Below are 13,014 nucleotides of genomic sequence, written 5' to 3' on the forward strand. Positions count from 1 at the left end.
TAGCAAATTTAGCTGAAGAATGAGAGGAAGTAATGGTCTTTATCACTTCTCATTTTATTTGATGTGGTCAGAATATTATACATAAATCATTATAAAGAATATCTACCTGACATCTTTCTGTCATGTAAGTTATTTAGGAGTAAAGGTAATAATACTACCAATAAAACAATGACAAATAAAGTAACTGCGTCCAGTCTCAATATTTAGAAAATTTTAGGACTTTCATAATGTTCCTGTTAGCAGCCAGTGTTTCCGCTGACATTATTCATGGGAATATAAGAATTTTTATGCAACATGCATATTTTAGAAATATCATAGCTTGTTCTCATTTGCTTACAGTAGCACTTCAGATTGATGGCATTTGTTATTATTTTACTGAATATGCAAGAGAGGGCTTGTTGAATAAGACATATACCCCAACCTTTAGCCTAATGCTTTTTACATACAGTTTCCCACCTACCTGTAGCATGTTTCCCATCCCTTTCCAGCCAGTACTTCAATAGCGCATGACTCTGGTCTTGGAGGGAGTTAGGATTCTCAATTCGAATTTGATGAATTTGCTCCTCAGTGAAATCCAGTTCTCTTGCTAATTCTAGACAAGAAAATATTACTCTAAATACAGTAACTTCAACATTTGAGTCTCTAACACCTTGCCTTGTGATTTTGTAAGTGATGTATTCTTTGTATTGCTGTAATAGGGTTCATTTTCTCCCCTATGTATTAGAAGTGACTCTCAACAGGTCTTTGTTCTTCTAGCACTAATTGTGGATTTTATTAAAACTGGATATAGAATCGATAACTTTCATTGTGGAATCACTAAGTTTGAGACAACTGTTGATACAAATATGTATAATTCAGGCTCAATTAATTCCAAAATGCAGAAGAGACCATTCATACAGGCCTATACTCTTAACCAAGATAATGAAAAATAAATTACTAAAAATAGGAGTTATAGACTGTTTCTCACTTTTAATCATCATTAGGCAATGTTTTAAGTACTATAAATCCTATTTCTGGATACTTGGATAAATACTGGCTGTGGTTATATTATGGTGGTTGGCTAAACTCCTTTGATTGGATGTCACATGAATAAAAGGTCTGGGAAGCATTAACTGACCTAGGGGAAAAGCCACAAATTTTTCCTTTAAAGTCTACCACTATCACTGTATTTGGACACTTATACATTGTGGTGTGAGTGAGTGAGTGTAAATGAGTGTCTTCTTTGGAGGGCAGTTTGCCGATATCTTTCAAAATTAAAAATATACATACCCTTTATCCAGATATTCAATTCTACTTCTAGTAATGTGCCCTGTAGAGATACTCATGAAAATACACCATTGCACTAGGATATTTGTCATTAACAGGAAACAACCTAAATATCCAGCAATAAAGGCCACTGGTAAAAGTATGATACTTCCATACAGTAAAAATTAAATAGTCATTTCAAAGAATGAATAGATATGTCTACCCTGATGGAATATTTACAAGGAATATTACTGGGGAAAATTGTGCTTACTTTTAAATAACAGACATAGATGTGGGTATTGTATATTTTTTGGAATACATGAGAAAGTGTAAGCAGTTACTTTTGAGGCATGGTGTTAGAAGACCAGATGTAGGTGTGAAAAAATTACTTACTTTTCATTTTATACCATTCTGTATAGTTGTGGGGCTTGAATTTTCAACAAGTATACAGATACTACACTTTATACACAAACACACTTATTTAAAAAACAAACTAAGTAATTCTGAATGTTACCTATTTGTCAATCATGGATATTTTGATGTCCTGCCTTTCCCTAAATCGCTCAATTAAATAAATCTGATTATTATTAACAATTGTTTTAAAATGTTTAAAAGTGAGGACATGACTATTCTTTCTGTTTTGTTATCAATTACCTTTGTTACAGGTTTTATGGAATTCTATGCATCATACTGATTTCATAATTCACTTTCCTTTAAAAAATTATTTAACATACGTTATAGCTTTTATGCTTAAATATCCTAATCTCTCAGAAAATTAGTTAAATATCTTATTCATATGTATTTCAACAGGCATCCAAAACAAATTTTAGTACTGTTCACAATGCAGATATCTAATATAAGGTATCTAAAATAGGGAACCCTGGGTTACATCTCCAACCAAATTTTATGACAATTACATCTCACAATGATTTTGAAACACAGTCATCTCCCCAAAGTTTAGGTATCCATAGCTCCCAAAGGAGGATGGTGACATGTAGCATATTCTCAAATCTCCTAATTTAAATTTCTATTTTTCAATGAATTATTGGGACTTCATCATTTCTGCACAGCAAAGGAAACAATCAACAAAACTAAGAGGCAACCTACAGAATGGGAGAAGATATTTGCAAATGAAATATCTGATAAAGCATTAGTATCCAAAATCTATAAAGAACTTATCAAACTCAACACCCAAAAAACAAATAATCCAGTTAAGAAATGGGCAGAGGACATGACTAGACATTTTTCCAAAGAAGACACACAGATGGCTAACAGACACATGAAAAGATGCTCAATGTCACTTGTTATCAAAGAAATACAAATTTAAACTTCCCATCTGTCAGAATGGCTAAAATTAATAACACAGGAAATAACAGATGTTGAAGAGAATGTGGAGAAAGGAGAACCCTCTTACACTGTTGGTGAGAATGCAAACTGGTGCAGCCACTCTGGAAAACGATATGGAAGTTCCTCAAAAAGTTACAAATAGAAGTACCCTATGACCCAGCAATTGCACTATTAGGTATTTATCCAAAGGATGCAAAAATGCTGATTCAAAGGAGCACATGCACCCTGATGTTTACAACAGCATTAGCAACAACAGGCAAATTATGGAACGAGTCGACATGTCCATCGACTGATGAATGGATAAAGTTGTGGTGTGTGTATACCATTTGCAATGGCGTGGATGGAGCTAGAGTGTACTATACTAAGCAAAACAAGTCTGTCAGAGAAAGACGAATACCATATGATTTCACTCATATGTAGAATTTAAGGAACAAAACAGATGAGCATAGGGGAAGGGGAAGAAAAAAAGAGAGGGAAGCAAACCATAAGAGACTCTTAACTCTAGAGAACTGAAGGTTGCTGGAGGGGAGGTGGCTGAGGGGATGGGCTAAATGGAAGATGAGCATTAAGGAGGGCACTTGTGATGAACACTGGGTGTTGTATGTAAACGATTAATCACTAAGTTCTACTCTTGAAACCAATATTACACTATATGTTAACTAGAATTTAAATAAAAACTTGAAATAAACAAAAAAGAAAGTATTATTTTTCTAAATTCCAGAGATAATAAAAGGCCTGCCCTGGTTCACACAGTGAGTTAATGCAGAGCCTGGATTTTCTAGTTCATAGTTTATTATTCTTTTCACTATTCCACAGTCTTCCTCAAGGAAAGAAACAAAACACACAACTTGTTCATTGTTAACAACACATGGCTGATGCCACTGTTATTTAAGTGAAGCAAATTTTGGTGAAAAAGTGTGTCACACTCATTTTACCTGTCCAGCTGAAGCCAAGGTGATCAGCAATATAAGCCAGCCTTTCCTCGATCCGTTCCTGCTCATCCTGTTGATCTATAGAAGGTCAAAAACAGAATGGCCAAAGGTTGTCTATGACAGGAGAGCAACCATAGTACTGATCATCCAAAAAAGGAAGTCACTTGTCCAAATATTTGATAACAGCACAAATTAGCTATCATATTTTAAATCATTTTAAGTTATGTGTTTGCCTGATTTCTGGAATGGAATGGGGAATAAATGTAATTATAAATCATGAAAACCAACTGCTTCCATATCTCTTTAATCAAGACTAGCCACTGGACATATTATAGAAGTCAATGATTTCTAGTAATTAATTTTAGGACTTTCTTTTTAAATTATCTAAGAAGATACTGCCCACCGGAAGACAATCATCTTGTTCATCAAACAACAGAAAAATCATAAATGGGATGCAGAAGTGGAGTAACTAGTTAGGACCTCCACTATTGCCTGTGGTAGCACAGATCGCTTCCAGGTCATGTCTGAAAGAAATGACATCCAAGATTCATAAGAGACACAGATTATGGGTTAATCAGGCCATCCTGTGTTTTTTCAGTGTGGCCAGAAACAACATCTTCCTTGGTCCTGGTGACCTTGGAAGAAGGGAAGATAAAAGCACATGTATGTGTGTCTGTTGTTTCAATAGGTACCTATGTCTTTTGTGAAATTTTTGTCTGCTTACTACTAAGTAAGCTATATATATATATATATATATAGTACTTCCACAAATTGTAATTTTCCCATTCATTTTTTAACCTCAATTAATTAACGGGCAGCATTTTAGGCATCATGACATTTTCTCATAACACAAACTTAAGAATAATAGTCTTTATTGTAGAGATACTGGAAGACCAGAGGCTACTTCTCAAAGCCATCTATGGTTTCCTTTTTTATAATTCAAAGGGCCATCATCCTCTCTCACAGTCACTTAAATCATGCAAAGTTTGAGTTTTTGTTGTCTGCTTTATCTGATAAGAGTAGATTCTTCATTCACCTACTACTAAAACAAAAAGTACATTTTTACCTTATATTTGTTTGCTTAAAGTGTTTACCAATGGTATCTGAAATCCAACCTTTTGAATCAAAAACAGATCCACAACAACTGGAATTTTGGGGTAATGTGAAATCTTCTTGGGCAAATGGCTTCCTAATGATTATAGAATTATTAAGTACAGATTATTTTAAAGTATTTAAGGGTAAGAAGAAAAAGCAACGAATCCTTACCATATGAAACAAACCCCAATATATTCATGTGCAAAAGCCAAAGTGCTTAATTTGAGGCTAAGCCTGGGACTTCAGAGCAACAAAACTCAAAGCTTGCATGGCCTCACGTGCAGCGGCTCGAGAAAGGCAAGATCACCATTGCCTGTTTATCATGTTTATGTTTTCCATAAGCATTCTCATTACTCAATCTTGAGATTGTTTTCATAGACAAAAGTACACAGAGAAAGCACAAAACACAAAGGGCTTACACAAACGCAGTAACCACTACAGAAAGCTTAAAGAAAATGAGACACAAATCACCAAATAAAAGATATACAAAAAACTATATAAAATTTATGACATGCGTAGCACAGGGAATCCCAGTGGCTGGCAAATACCTTCAGCATGGTCATGGCCATTTTCATCAGGGATGCGTTCAATCAGAGTCTCAATGGACTCATCCCAAATGGGCCTTGTGTCAAAGATGTCCTCAGGAATTGAATGCTCGTTCTCAACAGGTGGCAGATTTTCAATTACTGAAACTTCCAGGGCACTACTACTTTCATCATCTGACACTAATTCTTGTTCCCTTTCTGACTGGGTAAGTCTGTCTACTAACTTTGAAGCCTCGTCGCTAATCTCCTCAAAGAATTCTATGGAGTTCCTATAAAGGTCAAAGAAATGCTCCTTACTTTCTTTTGTGGGGCTCACGGCCCCCTTGCAGGAAGATGTGGTGCTTTTGCTCTTAACTGGCAATCGGGATGTAAATATCTTTGGTCTTGCCGCCCCCTCTTCTGATTCTAACTCAAGCTCCTCTGCCCTCTCTCTGCTTTCTGTTTCTGCCTCAGTGTAACTTTCAGTTTTTACTGGACATTTGGTCTTTGAGTCCAAAGGACTGGCATCAGATTCAGATTTGCTTCTACTATCTGGTGCTCTGCTTGTCATGTCCTGACCCTGAGGAGCCACTGTTTTCTGGAGACATGAATCTAGATGCGAAAGCTGCTGCTCTACTCTTTGGACAGGTGCTTTCACGGGGATTTTAGACTTTGGTTTCGTTTCATCCTCTTTACTTTCCTCATCCAGGCTGGGTAAAAAATCTTCAGAAAGGGAATTCTCATACTCCACAGATGGAGGCTCTGTGGCTGACGTGGGTATAGTCCTTACAGGAATTTTGGATTTGCTTTCAGTAGAAGGCACATTCTCCATGGGTGCAGTAGGGATTTCAATTACTGATTTCTGTTCCTCTGGGGAAGAATCAGGAGAATCATCATCCCGATCTGAATATACAGACCTAGTAACTGTGGAAAAATCTAACTGAACTTGTATGACTGGTTCAGGGGAGTCATGGCAAGATGTACGTTTCACACTGGACTTAGGAGGCATATCCCCCATATGCATGGTGGGGAGGTCCTTGGCTCCTGCAGAAGGAGCCTCTTCTGTTGATATTTCAGTGGAGGCTGAATTCCCCATGTGGGAGTTAAGTTGAACATCTGAAGCAGGTATTTCCTCTACTTCCTCACTCAGGTCATCTGGAAGTAAGTCTGCTTCATCACTCACTGTTTCTTTTGATTCCGAGAGAGCTAGTGACTCAGCTGATGTCTCCCGTTGTGGGGGCTCAGCCGCAGGACTCCCTTCTTTCATGTCTTCAGAGAGAGTCTCTTCCCTGGATTCTTGCCCAATTTGGAAAAAGTGAAAACTTTCATCTGCATAGGACCTTTTGGTCATATCAATGGCACCACTTCGGGTCATCTCAAACAATTTTCCTTCCTGAAAGAGAAATGGATTTTGCTCACTGGTTGGAGTCCCCTCTTCAGTTGGGGTCCTTGCAGGAGTGGTGTCAGGGGTGGTGCCCTGTGACTGTCTGTCTACCATCAAACCAAATATCTTCTGCTCTTCCTCTTTCACTCGAGCTTCAAAGGCTTCATCATCCTCACGGATTTCACTCCAGGAATCAGAATCCACATCGGTTTTTGTGATGATGACTTTGCTAATTTGTTCACCAACGACTGCTGCTGTATTTGGTATAGAAGGCTCTAAAGATGAGGGGCCTTTCTCTGATTGCGGTTCCCACAAGGTGCTTTCTTGTTTGGATTCTTTTTCCATATTTTGGTTCTCAAAATTAGATTCTTCACTTGAAATAGTTCCACTGGAGGAGCTTGTTACTACTACATCTTCGACAGAGGATTTGATGGGAACAGAATACACTTCAGAAGAGTGAAAACTTGTGTGTCCTGCATCTGTTTGGGTTTTGCTTTCTTCACTGGAGAAAAAAGATTGGGAAGGAACATTTTCATAAGGGCTTATTATTTGAGGATCGTAGATTTCATCAGTCTCAGCTGGGTCAGACACAGGAACATCCATGGACAATTTATCGGTTTGAGTAGTAATCGACGAGTCTTGAGTGGAATAGTCCTTTGGTGAGTTCTCAAATTCTTGGTCAGTTTTGGTGTCTTCCATTTTTGAAGAAGATGGAGAGGCGATGTCTTCATCTAATTCTTTTCCTTCAGATGCTGGACAATGAGGAAAAGAGGACAAAGATGAAGAGCTTTCACTGGGGTAATCTACTTGTAGAGATTCCACTCTAGAAACATTAAGCTCTTCTCCTTCTGTGTTTTTGTCATCAGTGTCTTGGAGAGGTAACGATTCTTTATGGATAACTAGCTGCTCATTGATTTCTCCTCCAGTGAGGCTGCGGAGACCTGAAGATACAGGAGTTACTGAGCCGCTAGGACTCCCAGCCTCACACCCACGGCCATCACAGACTTCTGGTTGATCAGCACATCTGTTCAGATCATCATAAGATGTATCTGGGCCACTGGAAGAAATGGTATGACTGTCTTCAGGTATGTGGGGTTCATGATCTTTTTCTTCCTCTGATTTACCTGATTCTTCCTGAGTATCTTCATTCATCTTGAAAGTATATTGTTTGGAAACAATAGGTTGAAACTGTACTTCTTCAGGACTAGAATTGGAGTCTATGCTGGATGGAAGTGGGGAAGGAGGCTGCACTCGAATAACTGGCTCTGGTATGAGGCCTGAGTCAGCACCTTGTTTCAGCTGTGCCAATTCAGGTTCACTTTCTGAGGAGGAAGAGGCCTTTCTGCTCTCTGATGTTACTACCACAGGGACATTGCTTTCATCCTCTACACTCTCCATATGTTTTGGTTCATCCACACCTGCTAAACAGTCAGCATCTGGGTCAGAGGATGAAGAAGATTCTTCTTGCTTGGGTTCTTTTCTGTAGTCCCTTTTCTGCTTTGCTTCTTGTTCAAGTTCATCAAATGTTTTGACTTTGGTTACCATTTTAAACATTTCCTCTTCAGGTGTGAATCTCTTTTTCTCCCCATTTTCCAAGTCATCCTCCTCTGCACATTCATGAATTACAGCTGGTTTGGGTGTGCTTGTATCTGTGGCTTTGGGTGTAACCTCATAGCTAATTTCTTCAGAGCTGGGGGTGTCAGGAGAAAGGGGGCTCTTCCCTGAGCTCTCTACCAGTGATGTCTGCTCAAGACTGTCGTCTTCAGCACTGCCGTCTGGGTCTCGGAGCAGCCGGGACCGCATCGAGGCCACTTCCGTGAAGATTTCTGTTTTGGCTACGGCTGCAGGAAGAGGAAAGTGACTTGGGAGAACTCCAGCCTTCATCTTTGGTTCCACAGGACTGCTTTCAAGAGAGTCACGGCAAGGGGATTCTTTCAGAGGACTTGGCTCCAGAGAATCTGGAGTTTTGTGTGAGGAGTTATCCTCTAGCACAGGGCTGGCTTCCAGGGAGTCTCTGTGGCTCACTGCAAATGATTCATCAGCACCAGGGCTGAGGACCTCACTATCTCGGCTAGGGAGTGCAAGTTCTAACCCTTGGGGACTTCTAGCTACTCCCTGGGGCTTTGATTCAGCCCCTGTGCCTGTCTTTACAGAAGCATCAGGCAGTGGAGAGGACTTGGTCTCATCTGAGGGCTCGGTGGTTGTGGATTTCTGAGCTTCAGTATCAGTTTGTGTCTTGTGGGCTGAACCACCATATGTAAGTTGACCCTCATCAGAGGATGCTTCCTCAGGCAATTCTTTGGGTGTTTCTTTTGCTAACACACTACAGCTGCCAAGGGAATCATCTTCTTGTTTGGGGCGTGTGTCTTTGGAAGGCTCTAGGGTGGTCTCCTTCAGCAAACACTCAGCTGAGGGCTCTGTGCCTTCAGTGACTAGAGCACCTTGCTCTTCAGAACCATCAGTAATGTCTTTTATTGAGGGATGTTCTTTTTCAGAACGAATTTCTGTTGGTGCTTCTAACTTGGTAGGTTCGCTTATTTCCCCAATTTGCTCCTCATTTTTCTTTGGTGAGAAAGAAAGGCTTTCTGGGCTTGTCTCAGGGGTCTCTGCTAGGCCCTCGTGCTTGTAGCTTTCTTCTGAACTAATCTGAGGGGTCCCTTCCATCAGGCTGCCACATGGAGAACCTGCCACCCCTTCAGGCTTTAGGCTCTCAGAACTGCCATCCAAAGCACCACTTTGTAAAGACAGAGCTGGAAGAAATTCATCTTTCATGTAATCTAGTGGAAATGTTGTATTGAAAGGACTAGTGAGCACTTGGTCTAGGTGAAGCTGTACTTCTTCAGTCTCCTCACTCATTCGGAACTGTTGGTATTTGTCATTGTCTTCCAATTCTTGCTTAATGACATCAGAAAAGTCAGTGGAGGTCTTCCTGTCTGGGCTGATCTGGAGATCCAGGTCTCCCTGTTCATCAGCCAGCTTTTCTTTGGGGACTTCGCTCTCTTTATGGCTTTCTTCTTCTGGTGCTGACTGAACAGGTTCAGGTGTTTTGTGGCCAAGAACTTTCTCCTTCTCTACAGCTACCTCTTCTCTCTTAAGCCCTATGGAGGAAGCACGGACCGCTCTTTTGGATTCGGTAACTCCCGTTACCACAAATCTCTGACCTCGTTTGACTGTGTGACTCTCTGTTTTCTGTGTTTCTCTCTGGGTTGGCATCTGCCCCTTTTCTTTTTCTACCCGAACTTTGCCTTTTTCTTGTGGCTGCTTTTGTTTTGCGGATTTGTGCTCAAAGAGTCCAGTCTTATGTTTAGATGGGTCCTGACCTGACTGGAAAGCCTTCATCAACTCCCGAACAGACATGGTCTCCTCGATTCTTTCTGTTTTTGAGGTGGGGGATACAGGTGGTTGCTTTTCTGTTTTCCCAGAAGGCGACACAGGCAAGTGTTTCTCAGTTTTCCCAGAGGTTGATACAGGTGGATGCTTTTCCATTCTTCCAGCTGGTGATACAGGCAAGCGTTTTTCTGTTCTCCCGGGTGATACTGGGGCATGTTTCTCTGTTCTCCCAGAAGGCGATACAGGTGGGCGTTTGTCCATTTTACCTGAAGGTGAAACAGGTGGGTGTCTCTCTGTTTTTGTAGATGACACAGGGGAGTGTCTTTCAGTTTTTGTCGAGGGTGACACAGGTGAGTGTTTCTCAGTTTTACTTGATGATGACACAGGTGAGTGCCTTTCAGTTTTTGCAGAGGGAGACACAGGGGAGTGTTTCTCAGTTTTACTTGATGGTGATATTGGAGGATGCCTTTCAGTTTTTGTAGAGGCAGAAAGAGAAGAGTGTCTTTCTGTTTTAGAAGAGGGTGATGCTGGTCCATGCCTCTCTGACTTCGGAGAGGGTGATACAGCTGGATGTGTCCTGTGGGTTATCTTTTTTGGCACATCCTCTTTGCCTTTGACGCGGACAGGCAACTTGCTTCGACCTTTTTGTTCATCTTCCACTCGTTTCTGAAGGGCCTTTACTTTGTCCTTTATGGAACCAATGGGAGTCTCTTCTATCAAAGGTGAAGTGGCCTTTACGGTGGGAAGAGGCTCAGGGGCTAAACCAGTGTCTTCATCTAATGACTCTTCGGAACTACATTTTTTAAGTTCACTTTTTTCTGTACTACCTTGTACGCTTTCCTCTTTTTGTTTCTGTTTTTCTTTTAATTTCCTTCTCACTGGCTTCTTTATGCCCAGGCTTGGTTTGTGTTGTTTCTGTGCACTCTGTGTCTCACCGGGGGGTGTGTCTTTCCCTTCATTTTCAGAGCCCCTGCCCACAGCCAGGGCCTCACATTTCTCCCCTGCTATCTCTTGAGCTGTCTGCTGTTTCTTTTCATGAGGAGACACATACGACTTTAGATCCTCAGTAAGGTAGTTCACTAGCCCAGTTGAGTCTTTCTCTACTTTTACGTCACCCTCTTTATCTATCCTAACTTCTACACACGGGTATTCGGTGATTTCTAAGGGTGCCTTTAGCTTAGCCTCCTCTATTTCCTCATCACTGACAATTACCCATTCCTCTTCCACTAATTCTCTCTCCGACTGAGACCTCGGCACACTGCCTTCATCTCTCGTGCAGGTTCCACTTCTCAGGATTTCATTCACTTTCTCTAAGTCCTCTTTAACTCTTTCAACAATTTCAAAAGGCTCTCCTGGCTCTTCCTCAGCAGCCTTCACCAGCTCCTTCACTTTGATAGAACCTGCCCTATCAGACACATCTGTGGTCAAGATGGCAGTCATTTTGATCAAATCTTGTTTCATCTCAGAAACTTCAGAGAGCAAGTCCGGACTGGCTAGGACAGGAACTTCATTAACCAGATGACTTTTCAGGACAGATGTTTCTGTAGATTCTGTCTCATCATCTTTGATGTGAATGAAAAACATTGAAAGTAAAATGGAAATCAAAAAATATATTGGCAAATGTAATCAGGACTGAAACAACACAGTGTCTTTTCCTGTTGTGGCGGGAGGGACAACAAAATGGGCTGGGAATGGTGGATCCACAAGGTCTCAGGATACAAAAGCAAAGCAAGGCTAACGGAAAAAAAACTGAAAAGGAAAAATGAGCAGGAAATAACTTGCTTAATTTTCTCACTTGTAGCACATTCACACATACAACAAAGCTGTAACAAATAGCCAAGACAGACACACACACACACACACACACACACACACACACCATCACAGATCACAACAAAGAACGAACGCAGTGAAATTACACAGAGGTATCTCAAGATTGTTCAGATGTTACAGATCAATGTTGAAAAAAATATAAACATGGGAAAAAAAGGAAAAAAGCATTAGAAATTGCAGAAAGTTGATTTCCTCTAGGAGAAAGCCAGTAGTAGCAAACTCAGAATGCCTTCTAATGATGTATATGTGTTTTTTAATCATATAAAAAATCTGGAATTCAGTATGTTTTGTTCTGCCAATATACAATGACTATATTGAAGATGTCTGAATCAGCTGCAAACCGGCATTTCATCTAAGGGAAATTCACACCTAACAATGAAACAAATGGTCTGGTGCTAAGAGGCATGGTCCTTTCCTTGGAGCAACCTCCTGGTTTAGACACATAACGGACAGACCAAGGAGGGAAAAAAGGAAAGGAAAGGAAAACAAGAAAACAACCAAACAACTGTGATTAAACATATATGTGAGTCCAAAGTTAAAATGTGATGCATGGCAATCCAAATCAGAGACAGTCACACAGGACACACGCACAGTTTATGTAAGCCAAGTTATTTCCATGCAAAGCAAAGGTGGAGGAAAACTGGTGGCCAAGGTGGCCTTGCTGAAATGCACGGGCAGGAGGATGGGTTGGAAATTAGAACAAGTGTGTAAAACGTTACTGTGGTGAGGCGTATTTAATTCCACACAAGTCTGTACCTAAGGCGCTGAGTGTCTTATATTTGAGGTATAGGTAGTGGGGACCTGCACCCATTCACAGCAAAAAAGGAAAACTCAAACTTGTTTAGGATTTGCTCTTGAAAAGAACTGGGAAAGTGTCTCTTCAATAGAACCCTTCTTTAGAGATAATTTTACACCTAGATGAAGATCATTTAATGATTGTCTTTAAACTAAAAGAAAACCAAACACGAGTCTATATTTAAGCTTTAAAATATATTTATAACACCTAGAATCTGGGTCATCATAGCAACACAGTAACTTTTTTTTCTTTTTTAAATGACTCAGCGGTGGGGGGGGGGGGGATTGTATTAAATTTTAACTTCTACCAGCTAGCATTCAAGGAACAAAAGAAAGGCCATTTAAATAAACCTAGTAGCCCTGAAGAAGAAAGCAAGATAATAAAACAAAATCTCTTTTTAAGAAAAGGAGTTAATTAATGCAATAATAATGTCACTTTTTTAACAAATAAAAGTGCCTTGAGAGAATCAGTACTTGTTGAGGAGACATACTCTGTGAATATGCATATATAATGATATATTAAAATAAT

General features: G+C 40.1%; 1 protein-coding gene across 50 annotated transcripts in view; it reads right to left on the reverse strand.

The window, feature by feature from the left end:
- The window catches only part of ANK2 (ankyrin 2), a 669,482-nt gene that overhangs the window by 17,584 nt on the left and 638,884 nt on the right, over positions 1-13,014 (reverse strand). For 27 of the 50 annotated variants that reach the window (XM_053901307.1, XM_053901312.1, XM_053901304.1 and 24 more), the window contains 3 exons: positions 5,168-11,419; positions 3,528-3,602; positions 461-592 (listed from right to left, as the gene is read on the reverse strand). In XM_053901307.1, the coding sequence (XP_053757282.1) occupies positions 461-592; positions 3,528-3,602; positions 5,168-11,419 (6,459 nt within the window). The remainder of the gene's footprint in view (positions 1-460; positions 593-3,527; positions 3,603-5,167; positions 11,420-13,014) is intronic. The other 23 variants (XM_053901328.1, XM_053901346.1, XM_053901342.1 and 20 more) reach the window with 1 other exon arrangement.

Source organism: Panthera pardus, unplaced genomic scaffold, assembly GCF_024362965.1.
Source record: "Panthera pardus isolate Hobbes unplaced genomic scaffold, ASM2436296v1 HiC_scaffold_13, whole genome shotgun sequence".
Taxonomy (NCBI): domain Eukaryota; kingdom Metazoa; phylum Chordata; class Mammalia; order Carnivora; family Felidae; genus Panthera; species Panthera pardus.